The 23,447-nt window shown below is 33.9% G+C and overlaps 1 protein-coding gene across 1 annotated transcript; it reads right to left on the bottom strand.

Moving 5' to 3' along the window:
* Window positions 1-1,286: 1,286 nt before the first annotated feature.
* Window positions 1,287-2,871, bottom strand: LOC142223188 (cytochrome c oxidase subunit 5B, mitochondrial-like). Its single transcript, XM_075293051.1, has 3 exons — window positions 2,675-2,871; window positions 1,728-1,901; window positions 1,287-1,666 (listed from the first exon to the last, which is right to left on the bottom strand). Exons 1-3 carry the CDS (start codon window positions 2,754-2,756, stop codon window positions 1,560-1,562), a joined length of 363 nt encoding a protein of 120 aa, XP_075149166.1. The 5' UTR covers window positions 2,757-2,871; the 3' UTR covers window positions 1,287-1,559.
* Window positions 2,872-23,447: the final 20,576 nt, after the last annotated feature.

The raw sequence follows: 23,447 nt of genomic DNA, 5'->3' as shown, positions 1-23,447 counted from the left end.
TCGCCAAAAATTAGCTTGGAAAATAAAGTCAAATTGGGTACATATATTATATTAAGGTGGGTATTAAGTTCAAGTTGAGCTGCTAAAATCGTCATTTTTTCACGATTACTTTTCTTCATTAATCCATTTTTTAAGGAATACCAACTTTGTGAAAATTTGCTTTGGGCTATTCCCCATCAAGTTATAATAAAATTTGCAACAAATATGTTTAATATTATGCCTTTTTTTACTGATTTAGTTTTCACTTTAGCGGCTAAACTCGAAATTAATACCCACCTTTATGTAAAAAAAGACACTCAACAAATTGAATGCCGAAAATCGGTAACCGTAGTGGACATTTTCTAACGAGAGGGGTAATATAAAATGTAAGTTAAGCCCCCTTATTACCGAAATTAAATCTTGTATCTATAAATGCAAATTTGTCGTTAAGGTAAGTATTGCGTTCGGGTTTAACCGCTAAAATCAAAAATAAATCTGTAAAATCAAAATAGCTATTTTTTTTTTGGCAAATTTTATTATAACTTGATGGGGAATGATCCAAAGCAACAAATGTTCATATTCTTTAAAATTATCTATTATAGAAAAGTAAACGTGAAAAAAATGACAATATAGCACGATAATGCGAACATAATACCGACCTTAAATCTCAAAGAACGCCTTTATTCAAATTTTAGACAAAGCGGATAAAGAATGCGATTTCTGTATGCATAATGACAGATATCGGGAGGCCAGAGTATTATTAAAAATATTTTCTTTTTTCAAATAACAGGTAAATCAGATACTAATACTGGGTAATAGATCTCAGCAATTTGAAAATTGTTTTATATGGAGAATGAGAACTATATTTGTGCGATTCTTAATGAAGTCGCTTTACACGGCACTCACTACGGATATTAAACTGATTATTTGTTATATTTCAAAACTATTGAAAGTCTTAGAATCGTCTCAGAAATGGACGACATGTCACGTCAACGGCTTCGTGGTTTGGAAGCAAAATTGCCAAAAAAAACGTTAGTGTGTGTATAATCTTCAAAAATGTTCAATTATTTGTATTAAATATTGGCCGAAAATCTGAGCTATATATAATATTGTAAGTTTTTTTTTAAGGTAAAGCAGCCCCTATACAATGGCGAACATGAGAAAATTTAAAATTCAAAGAAAATATTTTCTGAGAGTATGGTTTAATTTTAATTCACTATTACCACTTTAATATTAAATACATTTTGTCTTTGGCTACTTTTATTCCTTTATAGCAATTGAGCTTTCTCAATATAAATCTCTCAAACTTCGTTTTGATATTTACTTTATTTATGCTTAAACATAACAAGCGTGTTCTTTCACTTTACTAAATAATGGCCATGTTGCACATTTGGTTTGTTTCTTTCCTAGATTCACAAAAGGAAAAAGTAACCTTTTTATGTTGTAGTTGTTGGGTGTTCATTTCGAAATAATCCAGTCGATATTTTATTGGTGTTTAAGGTTACTTTTTACTTAAATATCTTTGAAAACAGAACGAAACTTTAGGTATTTAAAGGATGTTACAAACAAACTACCACTCTTTAGACAGCAGCCTTTTCGATCAATTTAAACCAGTGACCGCATTCGCAGCGTTTAGGTGTTCCCTTTTGCAGCCACATCCATTGAACATATGTTTGTTCTTCTTCGCCTATTAGGAAATGATTTTCAAATAAGTTTTGGCTTTTAAAATATTTGTTGAATAGACTTACAGATGCAGCCGACAATACGGGCGTCGAAAGCGGAAGGTATCAGATTGGGGTTCTCCTTGGTGCCAGCTCCACGCTTGAACACTTTCATGTCGAAGGGGTTATCGTTGCCGGCAGCCTTGGCCAACAATTCACGCTTTTCAATACCGGTAGCGTGTTCCATGGGATCATTCATCACTGAAAAGCAATAAATATTTTAATTTGTAAGTATAAAGCAATAACAAATGTTATGTTATTTAAAGAAACAATATCAATATCCCTTGTTTCCTTACACGGAAACACACATATGCATATTCATTATTGAAAAAATGTTCGACATCTAAACGAATTCCTCTCATATTTAAAATGTTTACCAAATAAGTTTCTTGTCAATGGAACCATATTTGGTGTAACATACCATTCCGTTACTCTTAAAAAATATAGGAAAATAAAACAATGGGGATCATATGAGCGGTGTATGACAGGTAAGACTGCTTTGACGCTATCTGCTGGCTGGTGATAAAAATGTTACATAAACATACAATACTAAATGCAGAAAATTTGTTAAGGACTCAATAGTAATGCCACATAGTGGACATAAACGTCTAAAAAAATGAGTGTAAGCATATTCAACAATAATGCAACATAAGATGGTTGCACTTGGTCAGCAATGGCTAAAAACAGAAATCAATTTGCACAAAGCACTGTTAGTGTGAGTGATTGTTCGCCAACAAAAAAATTGTTACATAAATCCAATCAGCCATTCTTAGTTTTACTAAAATGATTCCTTTTTCATTTATGTTTTCCTTTTGACATTTTCTGACTACTTTCCTGCCTTGACGGTTACGTAACAAATATATTGGATCTTTCACCCCTTAGATTCCAGCGACAGAAAAGCCGTCAGAAAGTGGGAGAGCCTCGTTTTTTCGGGTCTGAGAAAATAACCTTGTTTCGGAAAAACAAAAACTTACTTTTGCAGAAGCGAACTGGAGTGTATGTGACATTTTGACGTGCAGCGGCACGGATAGCCATGCGTCCACAGACCGAAGCCATTTTTATCTAATTTTGCGGATTTTTTAAAAAGAATTATTTAGACTACAATTTCGTAATTTCCACGCACGGATCACGGCAACGATGAAAAAATCACTAGTTGGTAGTGATGGGGAAAGAGCGAGTATTTCGCTACAAGTACTCGTTATAGCATATTTATTGTGAGTACTATTGCATTGATTACTCAATAGATTTACAACGTCTAATTAATCATTGAAAGACGTATCGTATCTTCGGTGTAACGTAAACTCTATCATCGCTTCCCAATAAATACATACCTTTGAGAAATACTTAAATTCAACTCTATTTCAAACAAAGGATTAATTAATATTCAATTGTAGTGAAAATCGTGTTCTCAACCAAAAACAGACATTACGCTCAACAGTAAAATTCAATACATTGACAAAAACTTCCTAATATATTACCAACAACTTCTAAAACATTAGAGGATGTGTTGAAGGCAAGCAAAGTCCAATTGAATTGTGTTGAGAATGTGGTTCAAATTGATATTGTGTTGCATGTGAACATATAAAAACAAACGTTTGAAAAATGCTAAAATTCATTACTTTTACAACATTTTTTCAAAGGATTAGGGTAAAATACAAATTGAGAAAATCGCGTTCTGAACAAAAAACAGACATTACACTCAACAGTAGAATTCAACACATTTTCGCAATTTCACAATTTCGCAACTGTAAAGGCCAGTATTAAGTTGGCATTATCGCGCTAAATTGGTAATTTTTTAACGGTACTTTTCTTCAATAATTCATTTCACCGAAAATTAACATTTACAATTTTTGCATTGGATCATTCCCCATCAATTTGTAATAAAATTCGCAACTAAAAGATATAATATTTATTCTGTTTTTTTTTTTTCAGATTTAGTTTTGGTTTTATCGACTAAACTCGCTACTAAATATTTTCTCAAACAGTTTTCTATGTGGGGCAAACTACAAAGATGAACATTGTTGCGAATATTTTTGCATTTTGAATTTTATTCTATATGAAAGTCAAACTCTGGGGATTTTGTATAAATTATTAATTGTTGTTTTAATTAGTTGACCTTTAAACTTTTAATTATATTTGCTTAGTTCGGCTTGAGGTCATGTGAATAAAAACAGATGTTGTTGTTTTTTGAGTTGTATTTTTATATTTAAAATTTTCCAATATTTCGAGACATCTCCGATGCTCGTCTTCAGGGAAATTACTTTAAACAAAAAGAAAAAACATTTAACACATTAACAAAAAAAATATATCATTACATGAAAAACACAGATAATTACATTTAAATTTAAAGAACAGTGAACTTCTTTACAAGGGAGTATATTTACAACTAAAAGCTAATCTGTCTTTCTATATTTTTGTACAATATTTCTATAAATATGTGCACAATGGTCCGTATCAGTCTTAAAATTCATTCGTCTTTCTGCAGGTACATTTATAATATGTAGCATCTCCAGAGTAAATCTCCTTTTATAATTGGTTTCTTGCGTCAAAATATCTACGTCCTTAAAGTTTGGTTTGTGTCCTGTTAAAGTGCAATGTGCTGCAAGTGCCGTCTTTTGCTCCAAGGGCTTATCAGTGGCTTTCTGATCAGATTTATGCCCTGAGAGTCTAGTTTTTAATTTGGTTTTCGTTGTACCAATATATACTTTTTGGCAAGTATCAGAGTCATTTCCATTGCATTTGATCTTATATACTACGTTTGACTTGTCTTCTTTCTTAATTTTGGATTTTGTCTTGCTGAAGAATTGATTTACTGTATTATGAGTCCTTTGTGCAATTTGAAATTTGTCCTTATTTAGCATGTTAGATGATTTGAATCTTTCCGAGAATTGGGGGACATATGTCAAGGGTTTATAAATTTTGGGTTCAATTTCGTCATGTTTGATATGTTGTTGTTCTTTTACATGTTGTATTAGGTCGTCAATCGTCTTATTCGGGAAATCATTTAATCGCAATATGGTCCTTATCTTATCTTCGTTGTCCTTATGAAATATTTTGTCGCTGATATCGTGTACTCTTCTTATAAAATTTGTAGCCGTATTCATTATAACTCGTCTAGGATGTTTGGAGTTGAAATTTATCAATCGTCCTGTGGCTGTTGGCTTTTGATACCAGTTAATTTTTATTCCATTTCTGTGCCTTAGAATTATGGTATCTAAGTATGGTAACTTGTTGTCCTCTTCTGTTTCCATCGTAAATTGAATTTGTCTATCAAAGGCGTTTAAAGCTGATAAAGTGGCCTGAACGTCATTTTTATTCAAAATACAGAACAGATCATCTACATATTTTGTCATTATTTTTGGTTTAATAGTCAATTTTTCCAATACTGAGTCCAAGAGTACTTCCATTACAATATCGGCGATAATAGGTGAAGCTGGTGATCCCATTGGCATTCCTTTACGTTGCTCATACACCTTGTCATCATATACAAAATATCTTGAGTCCTTTATACAAAAAGTTAACATTTCTATAAAAATATCCATCGGTATCTTCGTATAGTCCTTTATTTCGTCCCATTTTTATTTTATAATCTTAATCGCCAAATTTACTGGAATACTTGGAAAAATAGATACTACGTCAAACGAGATCATTGTTTCATTGTCCTCAATCTTAATATTACTGGTTTTATTCTTAAATTCAATTGCGTCCTTTACATTATATTTGGAATCTTTCGTCAAATTTTTCAAAATATTTACAATATATTTTGATAGTTCATAAGAGGGGGAATTTATTGAAGAACATATCGGTCTTGCACTTTAACAGGACACAAACCAAACTTTAAGGACGTAGATATTTTGACGCAAGAAACCAATTATAAAAGGAGATTTACTCTGGAGATGCTACATATTATAAATGTACCTGCAGAAAGACGAATGAATTTTAAGACTGATACGGACCATTGTGCACATATTTATAGAAATATTGTACAAAAATATAGAAAGACAGATTAGCTTTTAGTTGTAAATATACTCCCTTGTAAAGAAGTTCACTGTTCTTTAAATTTAAATGTAATTATCTGTGTTTTTCATGTAATGATATATTTTTTTTGTTAATGTGTTAAATGTTTTTTCTTTTTGTTTAAAGTAATTTCCCTGAAGACGAGCATCGGAGATGTCTCGAAATATTGGAAAATTTTAAATATAAAAATACAACTCAAAAAACAACAACATCTGTTTTTATTCACATGACCTCAAGCCGAACTAAGCAAATATAATTAAATTATTAATTTTTGAAGATTTTAGTTTCTGCAAAGAGGTTTTAGTGACTTCCCTAAAGTTTCCATTTAATTTTTATACCCTGCGCCACACTGTGGAACAGGGTATTATAAGTTAGTGCATATGTTTGCAACACCCAGAAGGAGACGAGATAGACACATGGTGTCTTTGGGAAAAATGCTCAGGGTGGGCTCCTGAAGCGATATAGCCATGTCCGTCTGTCCGTGAGCACATTTTTGTAATCAAAGTCTAGGTCGCAGTTTTAGTCCAATCGACTTCAAATTTGGCACAAGTATGTGTTTTAGCTCAGAATAGGACCCTATTGATTTTGAAAGAACTCGGTTCAGATTTAGATATAGCTCCCATATATATATATTTCGCCCGATATGGACTTATATGGCTCCAGAAGCCAGAGTTTTACCCTAATTTGGTTGGGCTAAAACAATTAGTACTATAGTCAAGTGTGCCAAATTTTATTGAAATCGGTTCAGATTTAGATATAGCTCCCATATATATCTTTCGCCCGATATGGACTAATACGGTCCCAGAAGCCAGAGTTTTACCCCAATTTGGTTGGGCTAAAACAATTAGTAGTGTAGTCAAGTGTGCGAAATTTTATTGAAATCGGTTCAGATTTAGATATAGCTCCCATATATATCGTTCGCCCGATTTACACTCATATGACCACAGTGACCAATCTTTAACTCCGATTTAGTTGAAATTTTGCACAGGGAGTAGAATTAGCATTGTAGCTATGCGTGCCAAGTTTGGTTGAAATCGGTTCAGATTTAGATATATCTCCCATATATAGCTTTCGCCCGATTTACACTCATATGACCACAGAGGCCAATTTTTAACTCCGATTTAGTTGAAATTTTGCACAGGGAGTAGAATTACCATTGTAGCTATGCGTGCCAAATTTGGTTGAAATCGGTTCAGATTTAGATATAGCTTCCATATATATGTTTTTCTGATTTCGACAAAAATGTTCAAAATACCAACATTTTCCTTGTAAAATCGCCACTGGGAATAGCCACGGGGAATAGCCCAAAGCAAATTTTCACAAAGTTTGTATTTCTTAAAATGGATTATTAAAGAAAAGTAATCGTGAAAAAAATGACGATTTTAGCGGCTAAACTCGAACTTAATACCCACCTTTAATGTCAAATATTATGTTTAATGTGATACATGAAGAATATATTTATTTTTATTCACAAAAGGCTTTTGTATTATAATGAATAAATAAATAAAATAAATTAATAAACATGTAAACAATCGTGTTTTACTTGACCACGATTCGTTCTAAATGTATCAAAAAAGGAACATAATAAATGCACTCCAACGATCCTTTAATATAGTAACTTGGCGTGACACAACTTCTCAATAGTGACGGAGTTTTTCCGACGAGTTTTGGATATCGTGTACGACTGTTTTTGACGTGGGGGGGGGTTTCTTAGAAGTCAGTTGGAATAAATTACTCCAAATAGCAGTAATTTATTCCAACTGACTGCGAACATCGTTGCACAAAGAACAATTGAAAACCACATGTCGATAAAAAATTTAGTTGGAAGTGCCGATGAAATCAATAATTTTTTGTCTAATTAATTCAGTAATTGATCTTATCATTTTCATAATTGAAGCAAATTTAATAAAAAAATTAATTGGATTAATTAATTTCGTGATTGAACAAACATTTATTATCAGTGTATAATCAGTCGTGAACTAATTGGGAATTTTCAAAAGCTGATGTTATGGGTTTTATTAACTCAGTAACGATTAACTAAAACGATTTAAATAAAAAAAACTGACACTATTGACAAGTTGTAAATACCACGCAAATTTATTAATTTAAAGAGTTGTGTTTTAATCGAAATAACAATGGCAAAATGCTTTCAAGGGTTTTCAGTATATTTCCTATCACAATTGACGATTGCCAAATTTTTGGCAGAAAAGATGGGTACAATGATCGGTTTTCGGACGGAATACAAATCAGTTTGTTTGTTTAATTTTTTCAAAGTAGACGAAATGTTAATGAATCAATTAGTTGAAACTTTAGTAGTTAGCAATCAAAAAACTTTTTCTCGGCAGGTTCAAATACAATTCATTTTGGGCTTAGTGAATTACACGGATTTATTTTGATTCTGCAAGTAGAGGATGCTGATGAAGAATGTGGTAGTTCCGAAAGAGCTTTGCCCAAATAAATTTGACAAACATACTTTTCCTCTGTCGGTTAAGCTACCCTTGTGGTTTAGTCAACACATGGTTTTTTAAAACAACAATAATAAAGTATTTGCCTCCCAGTTTCTACACTGATTGAAGATTTTTATTTTTAACGAAATTTTAGACAAGTGAAGTTTTCTTTTGTCGCTAAAAATGTTTCTTTAAATTTTGGCTTTATTTTCTCTTAAAGAAAATACTTTATAAGAAACAAGAATTTAATTTTTTGTGCGCCTGGTTAATATATTTTGGAAAAATTATCTAAATTGTCTGACCTCATAGCATGGTTTCGATGACATTCCATTCACTAGAAGTTCGTGTGAATGTATTATGAAATAGAAAAAAAAAACTAAAGTTTTTAATTTCACTTTTTACAAAAAAGGCATACGTACCTAAAATTTCTAATTTGCTTTGATTTGCACATTCTTCATTGCCGTCTGGTGCAATGTTTGTCCCTTGTAACTAGTTTGTCATAAAGTGAAGTGAAGAAGGTGGAGGACAGTCAAAGTACTCAAATTATTTTCATAGTTTAAAATCAGACTGATTTTGAACGATGACAAAAAATTATAAATGTTTTTGTATAGATAAATTAGATTTTGTAAAGTAAAACAATCTGTTTTAACGTGTTTTGGATTCAAATTCATTTGAAGTACGGTAAACCATTACGAGTTCTGAATGCAGAGCTTAAAGCGGATTAATATGTGGTCGATAGTTATTTGGTATATAGAACCTAATGGCACAAAAATATTTAACTCTATTAACCAGAAGGCTAGAATAGAGTTTGAATTTTTATGTATACTACTTCCACAGTGTAACTCAAATGAAACCAGCTTATATCGAACGGAACTCCTTCGTCCATAAAGCTACCACTACAGGTGTTAAAAATATACCGCCTCCAGAGGAACGAAGCGTCATATATCTCTCTTTTATATGTGTGTTTTATCGTACTTTATTAAAGGGCGGAGAGTTTTGGAGGTGGCAAAATATATCTTAGAATAAGTATATATTGCTAGTCTGTAAGGATTTATTCCGTAGACACAGAAATAAATAAAAGATAAATTCCCAAAATTAGAAAGCTCGGTATGAACTGGCGGCTTGATTTTTCTACCTACTACTTCAAATCACTAAAGTCGACATTCTAATCCTTATCCATATACAAAATAAAACTAAACATGGTCCATGAGAACATCGCAGTTGAAGCTTCACGTAATTCAAAACTTGTGGGAAGTGAAAATATTAAATCAATAATCGAAAGACTCCGAAATATTTTTCTCTTCCACTAATTTATAAGAAATTTCATAAAATATGTTTCACACAATATTTCAATGTTACGATATTTAGTATGTGGTTCTCTCGTTATTTGAGATTTAAGAGAATTCGGTTTCAAACAAGTCTCCAGAGAAAGGTGATCAATTTAAGTTTATCACTTAAATGCATATGTGCGGCTATATACATCCTATATGGCAGATGCTACCAGACAAAATACACTTGATACGAGGAAAATCGTATAGCGGCCGTAGTAAATTTTATTAAGTGAATGTCTAAGCGCCCGCCTCGTTACTAATGGGGGATGATGTAGGAGAACCCTAACCCAATATGTTGTTTATATTTTAAATCGTGGTATTTTGGTTCTTCTTGCTTTGTGAGGGGGAAACGAACCATTCCCTCTTCTATGTGGGTGAAGTACTAATAATGTGTTGACAAGTCGTACGACATAAATTATAAAAATTCAAACCAATTTAGAAAATTATCGGGGACGAGGGAATGACTCTGTGTGAATTGGATCGCTTGTAAATGCCACTACAAATTATTGTGGGAAGAAATAATTAAATGGATTATTGTTTACCTTTTTTTTGCTGAAAGCGGAAATTGTTTCAAAAATTATATCAGGATATGTTGCCGGTAAAAACATTGACAATTACATAAATTTTTAGTTATTATGGATTTCAAATGTCGAGATATGTTATAAAAATATTATGATATAAATATATGCTAAAAATGTGTTCAAATATTTGCTGATAAATAACAGATAGGCAATATGCGATTATGTTCGCATTATCATGTTAAAATAACCCTTTTTCTTTCCTTTAAATTAAATTAAATAAACTTTTAATTTAATTTATTGTCAGTTACTTAAAACAACATATTAAAAACTACTAAAAACAATTCTCTTAATTCTAACATATATATACTAATGGCCAGTTTCTCATCCTCCGATTAATTTTAACCGGTGGATAGACCTCCGGTTAGTAAAACTTTTGTATGGGATCAGCTGTCTTATAGACCTCCGGTTAGTAAAATTTTTGTATGAGATCAGCTGTTTTTTTATAATAATACAACAACAGGATACTACTCTATAGTTGCTTTGGATCATTCTTCATCAAATTATAATAAAATTTACTTTTTTGGCAATATTCTATTCTGCTTTTACAGATTTATTTTTCGATTTTATCGGCAAAACTTGAATTAATTCCATCTTAATAAAAAACATCCAAATATAATTTCTATTAATGCTAAAATAACATTGGAGGCAATTTGTCTCTCTTTATTCGGGTTCGTACACAGAAAAAAAAAATCCGTAATTAAACTAACCCTAACTAAACCTAACCCTAAATGGAGCCACCGTAGTGCAATGGTTTGCATGCCCGCCTTGCATACACGTGGGTTCGATTCCTGCTTCGACCGAACACCAAAAAGTTTTCAGCGGTGGATTATCCCACCTCAGTAATGATGGTGACATTTCTGGGGGTTTCAAAGCTTCTCTAAGTGGTTCCACTGCAATGTGGAACGCCGTTCGGACTCGGCTATAAAAAGGAGGTCCCTTGTCAGTGAGCTTAACATGGAATCGGGCAGCACGCAGTGATAAGAGAGAAGTGCACCAATGTGGTATCACAATGGACTGAATAGTCTAAATGAGCCTGATACATCGGGCTGCCACCTAACCTAACCCTAAATGTAACTTATTTTTATTGGAAAAAGTTTATTTGCTAGTAGTTAAATTTTACTATTTTTTTTTTTTTTTTGAAAAATTCCACAGCTTATTGATATTTTACTTTTTTTAAGAGTCCCTCAAAAAATTTGATGAACTAATCGTGGGTATATAGTTCAATGACGGCACACTTAAGTTCACTATGAACTAAAGAAAATGAAAATTTTCGTACAATTCCAAAAAATAGTAAAAATGCACACTCACCAATACTCCTTAGGATACGGGCTTAAACGTGGGAGTTATGCGATCTTTGCAGTACATGACTAGTTCTGTCTTTGTAGGATTTACCCCAAGACCATTTTCTTTCGCTCATTTCTCAGTTATCCGGAGGGCACTCTGTATAATATAGCAGATTGTGGATGGGAATTTCCCTGACTGCTAGAGCCACATTATCTGCGTATGTCATCACTTTTATCCTTTCTTTTTCTATGGAAACCAGAAGGTTGTTTATAGCAACATTACAAAGAAGAGGTGATAGAACTCCTCCTTGGGGAGTGCCACTGTTCACATACCTTTGTATGTTTGCTTGTCCTAGTGTGGCTGAAATACGTCTCCTCATTAGAAGTTCGTCTAACAGCCTAAGTATACCTGAATCAACATTCAGAGTTCTCAGTCCATTTAATATCGAGCTCGGATGGACGTTATTGAATTTCCCTTCGATGTCTAGAAATGCCACGATTGTGTATTCATTGACTGATAGTGAGCTTTCAATAAAGCTGACTAGTTCATGTAATGCGGTCTCAGTAGACCTGCCCTTCGAGTAGAGCAAACTTGAATCGACCCTAGTTCTGAGATAAATATCTATCATCCTCTCCAGAGTCTTAGGTAGGAATGGGGATAAGCTGATTGGTCGGAAATCCTTCGCACTCGAGTGAGAGGCTTTTCCCGCATTAGGTATGAAAAAGACTTTTGTTTCCCACCACTTTCCTGAAATATATGCTAAGTTGATACATTCTGTATATATCGCCGACAACCAGGGTATAATTCTGTCAGTCACTGCTTGTAACTCCGCCGGAGTAATTCCATCAGGTCCGGGGGATTTGAATGGTCCAAAATTATTTTTGCAATAAAAACCAGTTAAATTTAGCGTTAGTTTAACTACGATTTTTTTAGAGTATATTCAGTGCGAAATTCAGCACATATACTTCATGCGATATCGTTAAGGTCGGTGGATTTGGCGACCATATTTTCCGAAAGGGGCGAAAATTTTGATAATAAAGACATTTTTTCAGTATCGGAAATTTATATATAAAGTGATGATATCTTTGATGTATAAACGTTTCTATAATCACCAAGTGATTCTCAATTGAAATAACGATCGCATTCCCATTGGCTTTTTCTTTTAAAAGAGATTAGCCTTTTTCGTATTTAAAAAAAAAATCCCATTTGCAAAAGGTATTTCTTTCTTCGATATAAATTCGTAGGAATTGGTGCAATATATGCATCTATGAATGAATGGAAAGTATATGACAAAGTGAAAGATAGTGTAATATGACACTCAAAGGAAGTTACCTTGAATGCATTCACTCAAAACGGACTCACACATATACTTGTTCGACTAATACAATCGCAACATATGGGTTTTTGTTTGGATGTGCAAAAGTACAACTACTATTTGTCTTTCTGACGGTTGTATCTATTGTCTGTATTGACATTTGTAGGTTTTCTTCAGTATCCCATTCATAAAATTGAAAATATTCGTCATATTAATGGAAAGTATTTGTGAGTGTTTTGTTTTTCGATTGTATCGATCCAGTGGGCAATTTGTTAGGCTTTACAATTTGAATTCACCTTCAAAAGTCCACACGGACAAAAAAGACTGTTTTTCATATGTTTGGGTGTAAAAATTATATGTTTGGAACTCAAATTTTTTAACACAATATTTTTAAGTGCAAGCATATAATGTTCATAAACTAGCATAACATGTTTGGGACATATATGTTAATATGTTAGAACATATAATGTTTGGGACATAAAATGTTTGTAAATATAATATGCTTAGATGCAAATATATATTAATTTGGAAATAGCCTATAAACATATATGTGTTTAGAAAGAAAGACCTAGAGAGTATGCTGCAAGTAAAACAATGGAAGTAACTAATTGGCGCCTTAAAAATATATCCACACAAAGAAAATTTCATTAAATAATATATTTATTTATATTATTTGAAACCCTCAGAAATGTCACCAGCATTACTGAAGTGGGATAATCCACCGCTGAAAAACTTTTTGGTGTTCGGTCGAAGCAGGAAGTTATTCAAATTATAACAGACACTTCAATGTAAAAAATATTTTCTGGATTTTAAAGACGGAATATACCCGATAGACGCAAATTTCAAGGATAATTTAAAGAAAGGAATATAAATTTCTTTTAATAAGCATTTGTATATTAAAACAAACCTTCATAAGTCTTTATGTTTTCGGAATTTGGGTGCTTTTTATACCCTCCACCATAGGATGGGGGGTATATTAACTTTGTCATTCCGTTTGTAACACATCCAAATATTGTTCTAAGACCCCATACAACACATCCAAATATTGCTCTAACACATCCAAATATTGCTCTAAGACCCCATACAATATATATTCTGGGTCGTGGTGAAATTCTGAGTCGATTTGAGCATGTCCGTCCGTCCGTCTGTTGAAATCATGCTAACTTCCGAACGAAACAAGATATCGAGTTGAAACTTGGCATAAGTAGTTGTTATTGATGTAGGTCGGATGGTATTGCAAATGGGCCATATCGGACCACTTTTGCGTATAGCCCCCATATTTAAAATTCATCCGATCCGGTTGAAATTTGGTATGTGGTGTTAGTATGTGGTCTATAACAACCATGCAAAAATTGGTCCATATCGGTCCATAATTATAAAGGGTGATTCTTTTGAGGTTAGGATTTTCATGCATTAGTATTTGACAGATCACGTGGGATTTCAGACATGGTGTCAAAGAGAAAGATGCTCAGTATGCTTTGACATTTCATCATGAATAGCCGAACGATCTGCCACAACGTCGAATTTTCAGTGAATGGGCCCTAGAAAAGTTGGCAGAAAATCCGCTTTTTTTATCGACAAATTTTGTTCAGCGATGAGGCTCATTTCTGGTTGAATGGCTACGTAAATAAGCAAAATTGCCGCATTTGGAGTGAAGAGCAACCAGAAGCCGTTCAAGAACTGCCCATGCATCCCGAAAAATGCACTGTTTGGTGTGGTTTGTACGCTGGTGGAATCATTGGACCGTATTTTTTCAAAGATGCTGTTGGACGCAACGTTACGGTGAATGGCGATCGCTATCGTTCGATGCTAACAAACTTTTTGTTGCCAAAAATGGAAGAACTGAACTTGGTTGACATGTGGTTTCAACAAGATGGCGCTACATGCCACACAGCTCGCGATTCTATGGCCATTTTGAGGGAAAACTTCGGAGAACAATTCATCTCAAGAAATGGACCGGTAAGTTGGCCACCAAGATCATGCGATTTGACGCCTTTAGACTATTTTTTGTGGGGCTACGTCAAGTCTAAAGTCCACAGAAATAAGCCAGCAACTATTCCAGCTTTGGAAGACAACATTTCCGAAGAATTTCGGGCTATTCCGGCCGAAATGCTCGAAAAAGTTGCCCAAAATTGGACTTTCCGAATGGACCACCTAAGACGCAGCCGCGGTCAACATTTAAATGAAATTATCTTCAAAAAGTAAATGTCATGGACCAATCTAACGTTTCAAATAAAGAACCGATGAGATTTTGCAAATTTTATGCGTTTTTTTTTAAAAAAAAGTTATCAAGCTCTTAACAAATCACCCTTTATATAGCCCCTATATAAACCGATCCCCACATTTGACCTCCGGAGCCTCTTGGAGGAGCAAAATTCATCCGATCCAGTTGAAATTTGGTACGTGGTGATAGTATATGGTATCTAACAACCATGCAAAAATTGGTCCATATCGGTCCACAATTATGTATAGCCCCCATATAAATCGATCCCCAGATTTGACCTCCGGAGGAGTAAAATTCATCCGATTCGGTTGAAATTTGGTATATTGCGCTAGTATATGGCCGCTAACAGCCACGCAAAAATTGGTCCATATCGGTTTATAGTTATATATAGCCAATGGCCAATCACACAAAAATTGGTCCATATCGCCAAAAATAATCTACCAAAATTTCAAAATTTTATTTCTGTAGAAAATTTTGTCAAAATTTTATTTCCATAGAAAATTTTGTCAAAATTTTATGTGTACATTTTAACCTTTTCACTGCCGAAATAAACCTAATGCTAAAAACTTTAATTTTTCTTCTGTTTCTACTTGTACTAACAGCATGTAGAACAAATATTGTCATTTTGAGAACCTACTTCAATTACTTCAAGAGCTATATGAACTTGTTCTGAAAACTTAATTCTAGAATTGTGGCCAAATGACCTTACGAAAATAAGCGCTATTTGGCCTATAATATCATTCAAAGTGTGAGAAAAAATACAAAAAAAGAACTCGAACAAGTATATACGGTCGTAAGTTCGGCCAGGCCGAATCTTATGTACCCTCCACCATGGATTGCGTAGGAACTTCTACTAAAGGCTGTCATCCACAATCGAATTATTTGGGTTGCGATAACACTTGCCGATGGCAAGGTATCGTAAAACTTTTTAACACTGTCTTCTAAATTGTAAGTTAGTCCATAAGGGGTATATATTAAACAAAAAAAGGCCGATTAAATACGTATATAATTCAGTTTGAGAAAATTTTCTATAGAAATAAAATTTTGACAAAATTTTCTATAGAAATAAAAACTTGACAAAATTTTCTATAGAAATAAAATGTTGACAAAATGTTCTAAAGAAATAAAATGTTGACAAAATTGTCTATAGAAATAAAATGTTGACAAAATTTTCTACAGAAATAATTTTTTTACAAAATTTTCTATAGAAATAAAATTTTGACAAAATTTTCTATGGAAATAAAATGTTGACAAACATTGCTATAGAAATAAACTTTTTACAAAACTTTCTATAGAAATGAAATTTTGACAAAACTTTCTATAGTAATAAAATTTGACAATTTTTACATGTCTGTTAGAGGCCATATACTAACGAAATGTACCAAATTTCAACCGCATCGGATGACTTTTGCTCCTCCAAGAGGCTTCGGAGTAGAGGTGTGCACGTGAGTAGTATTTTACTCACGCTCACGCACACTCACGATGGAAAAGTCTTACTCACGCACACTCACGCACGATATTGTTTGGTAGGACTCACGCTCACGCACACTCACGAAGAGAAAATGTGTACTCACGCACACTCACGCACGAAAATGTCGTGACTCACGAAAATACCGTGACTCACGAAAAATATCGTGACTCACGAAAAATGTCGTGACTCACGAACAATTTTTTGAGTAATTTACCTTAGCGACGTGACTGAAAACACGAGCATTATTAAAATCGAGAGCGTTATTACACTCTTAACATCCCAGGTGTCACTAAAATTGTGAATGAATTTAAGTCTTAAGCGTTTTATGTCGGTGAGCGGGATTATTTTCGTGAGCGTAAATCTTTACTCACGCACACTCACGAAGATAATATTTTCGTGACTCACGCTCACGCACGACATTTTGGTATGTTAATCACGCTCACGCACACTCACGCCGTTGCCATGAGCGTGACTCACGGCTCACGCGTGAGCCACGAAAATTTTCGTGAGTCACGACAATTTCGTGTCACGTGCACACCTCTACTTCGGAGGTCAAATCTGGGGATCGGTTTATATGGGAGCTATATATAATTATGGACCGATATGGACCAATTTTTGCATGGTTGTTAGAGACCATATACTAACACCACGTACTAAATTTCAATTGGATCGGATGAATTTTGCTCATCCAGGAGGCTCCAGAGTTCAAATCTGGGGATCGGTTTATATGGGAGCTATATATAATTATGGACTGATATGGACCAATTTTTGCATGCTTGTTAGAGACCGTATACTAACATCAGGTACCCAATTTCAAACGGATCGGATGAATTTTGCCCCTCCAAGAGGCTCCGGAGGTCATATCTGGGGATCGGTTTATATGGGAGCTATATATAATTATGGACCGATATGGACCAGTTTTTGCATGGTTGTTAGAGACCATATACTAACACCACGTACTAAATTTCAATCGGGTAGGATGAAGTTTGCTCCTACAAGAGGCTCCGGAGGTCAAATCTGGGGATCGGTATGGGAGCTATATATATTTATGGACCGATATGGACCAATTTTTGCATGGTTGTTAGTGACCGTATACTAACATCAGGTACCAAATTTCAACCTGATAGGATGAATTTTGCCCCTCCAAGAGGCTCCGGAGGTCAAATCTGGGGATCGGTTTATATGGGGGCTATATATAATTATGGACCGATATGGACCAATTTTTGCATGGTTGTTAGAGACCGTATACTTAGACCACGTACCAAATTTCAACCGGATCGGATGAATTTTGCTGCTCCGGAAGGCTCCGCAAGCCAAATTTGGGGATCGGTTTATATGGGGGCTATACGTAAACGTGGGCCGATATGGCCCATTTTCAATACCATCCGACCTACATCAATAACAACTACTTGTGCCAAGTTTCAAGTCGATAGCTAGTTTCGTTCGGAAGTTAGCGTGATTTCCACAGACGGACGGACAGCCGGACAGACGGACGGACGGACGGACGGACATGCTTAGATCGACTCAGAATTTCACCACGACCCAGAATATATATACTTTATGGGGTCTTGGAGCAATATTTCGATGTGTTACAAACGGAATGACAAAGTTAATATACCCCCATCCTACGATGGAGGGTATAAAAAGTATCAGCTATAGTTTTTGTATGAATGTCCATCTACTAGAAACATGCAGTGGAAAAATTGTCTCAAATTTTCGTATTTTTCGTTTATTGTTAAAGAAGTTTTTAAAAAAGTATTTTAGTGCTCACCAATATGGAAAATATTTATAGCTTATTTAGATTAAAGCCTCTACTTTAAAATGACATCGAGAAAAAAATCGAAACTAAGTGGGAAAATAGAATTTGGCGTCTGTTTCGAATGTCCTTCTAAGTGGACATCGGTAGTGAAAGGGTTAAAAGTGAAACGCTCGTTTTAAAGAAAAAGGCACAAAATGGAATTCATAATATCAAGTCTACCTTCTTTGTGACACTGGATACATTTTCCAAACAACCATATTGTGTCCTGTTTATAGTATTTGCATTGGGTGCTCCCTTTTAAATACATACAGACCAATCCTTGACTGAATCATTATTCAGCTGTTCCTTTGACCAGGCTTGTAGTCATAGACAAACATAACACGTAAATGGTAACCCACGACGTCTGTGCTTTTAGGATATGTAAAACGTGCACTGAAAAAAATATTGTCGTGAGGTCAAAGATTTCATGTCTTTAAAATACAAATGCAAATTTTTCTTAGCATATAAGATGCATTTCTCTAACATAAAGCTAAACTTTTCAATGAAGTCGTATTGTCCTTATAATTAAGTGATTTGACTTAAATATGTGTATCATAACATGAAACAATTTTTGGGCTAAGGTCATCTTGACTTTAATAATTCAGAAAAATTCTTTAAAATTAATGAAATTGTCTTTAAATTTGTTGTCTTTTTTGCATCTTGACTACAAAGCAAAAAATCGTTCAAATATTGACATGTTTTTCATCACTTTATTTTAAAGACATTTGTTTACTTTCTACTGGAAGTCGAGTCTGAATTTGGAAAAAAAAAGTTGTCTTTAACTCGTTTTTAAAGGACTTTAATAGCATATGAAGAATAAAAGCTGAAAAAACGAAACATTAAAAATTGCTTCTTAGAAAAAACATGTTTGGACATGGTTGCCGCATCCATTTAATGCTTATCTAGAGCAGGTAATTGTCGCGAAAACCATGTATTTTGTCTTTGTAAAAATAATTTTCGAGCGGAGAAAAATATATGTTGGCAATAAGCATTTAAATGGTTCTCAAATGTTCTATTATTTAAATGATAGTATTTGAGACCATTACATGGTCGGGAAAATCATGTCCTGACCATTCAATTTTTTTATTTTTTTGCGGAGAAAAAAGTATTTTTATAAAGGGTGATACGGTCAAAATTTGGTTAATATAAACTTGACGTATTTCTTTAAATTTTGCATTTAAAAAACCTGAACACCCCTCATTTTGAAGGTGTGTGTGTGTAGAATGTTGCTCCTATTTTAATTTGGAATTCACCTTCAGTTGTCAAAATGCCGTCCAAGAAAGAAGAGCAGCGTATCAAAATTTTGCTCGCACATCGCGAAAATCCGAGCTACTCGGACGCAAAGCTGGCAAAATCGCTAAAAGTTACCAAATCAACCGTTACAAATGTAATTAAAGTGTTTGGGGAACGTTTGTCGACAGCCAGGAAGTTTGGATCGGGGGAAATCGAAAACCGGAAGCCGCTGAGACGACAAAGAGAGTTGCCGGTAGTTTCAAGCGAAACCCTAACCTCTCTCCGAGATGCCGCAAATAAGCTGGGTGTATCGTCTACAACCGTGCATCGAGCCAAAAAACGAACCGGTCTATCGACTTACAAGAAGGTAGTGACTCCAAATCGCGATGATAAACAAAATACGACGGCCAAAGCGCGATCCCGGAGGCTGTACACGACGATGCTGACGAAGTTTGACTGCGTGGTAATGGACGACGAATCCTACGTCAAAGCCGACTACAAGCAGCTCCGGGACAGGAGTTTTATACGTCAAAAGAAAGGGGAAAGGTAGCAGATATTTTCAAGCACATAAAACTGTCAAAGTTCGCAAAGAAATATCTGGTTTGCAAGCGATCTCTACCTGTGGCTTGAATAGCAGCATTTTTATAGCTTCCGGGACTGTCAACGAAGAAATTTACGTGAAAGAGTGTTTGAATAAACGTCTGCTGCCTATCCTGAAGAAACACGGTTGTTCCGTACTGTTTTGGCCGGATTTGGCATCTTGCCATTACGGTAAAAAGGCCATGGAGTGGTACGCCGCCAACAACGTGCAGGTGGTTCCCAACACAGAAAAAATTTCACGAAAATGTTTCCAATTAAAATCTTAATTGAGTTTAAAAAAATATTCAATTAAAAATTTTGATTGATTCAACAAATTTTTTAATTGAAATAAAAATCTATCACACAAATTAATTGTATCAATTAAATATTTAATTGGATCAATTAATTTTTTAATTGACTGTCAATTAATTTTTTAATTGATACTATCATTTCTGTGATTGAAGACATTTCAATTAAAAAATTAATTGGATCAATTAATTTCGTGATTGAATCGGAAAAAAAAATTTTTTGTGTGAAGGACAAGAACCCTCCCAACACGCCAGAGCTTCGCCCAATTGAGAAATACTGGGCTATTGTCAAGCGGAACCTAAAGAAGACCAAAAAACTGCTAAGGACGAGCAGCAGTTCAAGGCAAACTGGCTTTCTGCGGCGAAGAAGGTGGACAAGGTGGCTGTACAAAATCTGATGACAGGTGTCAAGCGTGAGGCCCGGCAATTCGGATTTGGAAAAGCGAAAGCCTAACTGAATATTTTTCCTGAAATTTATACTAATTGAACTTGAAAAAGAAATTTAATTTGATTTTTTAAATAAACGATTTCACCGATTTAGACGCGTTTTCCTTTGACCAAATTTTGACCGTATCACCCTTTATTTCAAGGACATGACATTTTTGGCCCCACGACAACATACTTAGATACTTGGGCACCAATTCTGAAAAATGTATATTCGTATCTGTAATTAGAAGTTAAATCGGATTTAACTTATACTGACATTAGTACAAGGGTTTCCTAAATAATAAATGTCTCAAATCATTATGTGAAATATTTGTGGCGCTTTGTATCATTTCATAAATCATTTTGGAAGAAAAACACTTCATTAACACCAAACATTTATTTGGGCATTTCGTTTGTAGTTATTTTTTATTATAATATTTATAAAGAAACATGTTGGTTTTTTTTTTTCACCCAGATAGCCACATGTAAAAACCATAACTTATTTTGTTTTAGTTGACTTCTTTTGTGTATCTCCACAGGGTTTCTCTTGTGACAGTCGAATGAATTTCTTGTATGATGGTGGTCAAATTTATAACTGTCGTTCCATTGAAATGTGTTTTATGAGTCTCATCTTTGTTGCGTCTCCCATATACAATTTTATGAATGTTTCGATGCGATCGATTCTGTCACACGCTCTTCATAGTTGAACTTTTTGTTAGAAATGATTTTGTTTTTAAACAAAATTAATGTAAAATTAATTGGTTATAACTGGCTAACAAATTAAGTCATTAAGTGATAATATGCGCTTGCGGAATTAAGTTTGTGGCCAAAAAAAAATTGGCTTTGGAAATTACCATGATGTAAGGGATGATGCTTGAAAATTGTAATGTTGTGTGTGCGGGTTCATATGAGCTATGAACTTTTAATATGATAATGAATGAATGATATAAAAATGATTTAACATATTTGAAATGTATGAACGATCCTGAGCGTGGATCTTTGGATTTATTTATTTATTTTAAAAATGCTACACTATAAAGTATTTTTGTTTATTTTGTTATAAACCAAAGTTCTACTAATTTTTTTTTTAAGATTTAGCTGAAGTTTATGTGGTCTCAGACACCATTCTCAAAAAGGCTCTTCTTGAGGTACACCCTCAAAAAAAATCGCTTCTTTAACATATGTTCCAAACATATTTTGCAGGAAGCACATATATTATTGGATACTGCCGAAATATTAATATGTTTGTTTTATGTGAACATATTTGAGCCCAAAAATAGTATATGCTTGGAAGAATTTTTCACAAAGACGATTGTGCTCATTCCCTAACATACTCGTAATTTTCACTTCCACGAATTTTTTTAGTTCTTGGCACCTTTTTCTGTAATACAAATAATGTTGAAGAAATTATTCACTTTTATAAATTTTTTAAATTTTACCTTTCGCCTGCACGGAGAATCGAACCGAGGACCATACAGTTTGTAAGCCAACACACTATCCACTGGGCTATGTAGCTGTTATAGTCACCAGTAGATAATTATCGTTATAAGTTACATTTATATAGCATAGTTTGCAGCGCCCACGAGCCCATGCAAACATAACATTATTTAACAGAAACATACATTTGTTTGCCACGTGGAGCAGTGGTTAGCATGTCTGCCTTGCATGCAAAGGGTCGTGGGTTCAATCCCTGCTCCGACCGAACACTTTTTTGTTTTTTAATTTACACATTTATATTTATACTATATTAAATTTTTATAATAAAACTTCGAAATGTGGGTTATTAAAGATTTATAGTCAGTAACAGTGCTTGATATAAACGAAATTGACTGATTTTTGGATAAAATATTATTTTTTATTGCAAAAATAACAATTTTGTAACAAAAAACTGTTTTTGTTTTTCTTTAATACTTTTTAAATTGTTTTAGCTGCAAAACTCGAACTTAATGCCCGCTTTTATATTTGAAGGTGTCCGTCAACTCCTCGTGGACTACTTATTAATAAAGAGGAACTAAACTTTGTTTTTATACATTTTACTGTGTAATTTTTCACTATTTCCTCCTTATTTTATTTTACTGTCCCAACTCTAAAAAGAGTATAGTGCCCTTTCGTTATTTTTATGAAGACCCCTGATTTCTTTTAACGAACCAAGAAAAAAATTGTGCCCATAATGCCAAAATGATAAACAAAACACATGTCCACACATACATAAAATGCTGCTCTCAAGGCGAACACATATGCTGTTTGTTTTTCAAATGTATATTCTCTTGGTTCCGAATATCTATTCTCTTTATTCAAATTAAATAATATTTAGACTTAAGCATATCAAATGTTTGGCCTTATCATAAAACAGTTTTCCGAAACAACATACAAGCGGTTTCACAGAAATTGTTCTCTTTTGATTCTTTCGCTGTGTTATGTTGATATCTTTCGTCAACTCTCCCGGTTTCCATCTCTATTTCTTTCTCTATACTCTCTCTCTCTCTCTCTGTCGCTCTCTGAATGAAACATCACAACATATATATGTTTACTCGAAATTTGTAAATTTATATATGTTTACATTCACACATATTATTTTTATGAAACATTCATGTCCCAAACATAATATATTCTAACATATGTGTCCCAAACATTTAGTGTTAGTTTAGGAACATTACATGTTTGCTCTTAAATATATTGTGATTAAAAATTGTGCCCGAAAGACATTTTGTTTATATCGGAGCATATGAAAAA

Source organism: Haematobia irritans, chromosome 2, assembly GCF_050003625.1.
Source record: "Haematobia irritans isolate KBUSLIRL chromosome 2, ASM5000362v1, whole genome shotgun sequence".
Taxonomy (NCBI): Eukaryota; Metazoa; Arthropoda; class Insecta; order Diptera; family Muscidae; genus Haematobia; species Haematobia irritans.
Note: the sequence above shows the minus strand (reverse complement) of the source record. Positions and strands in the feature narration are given on the sequence as shown.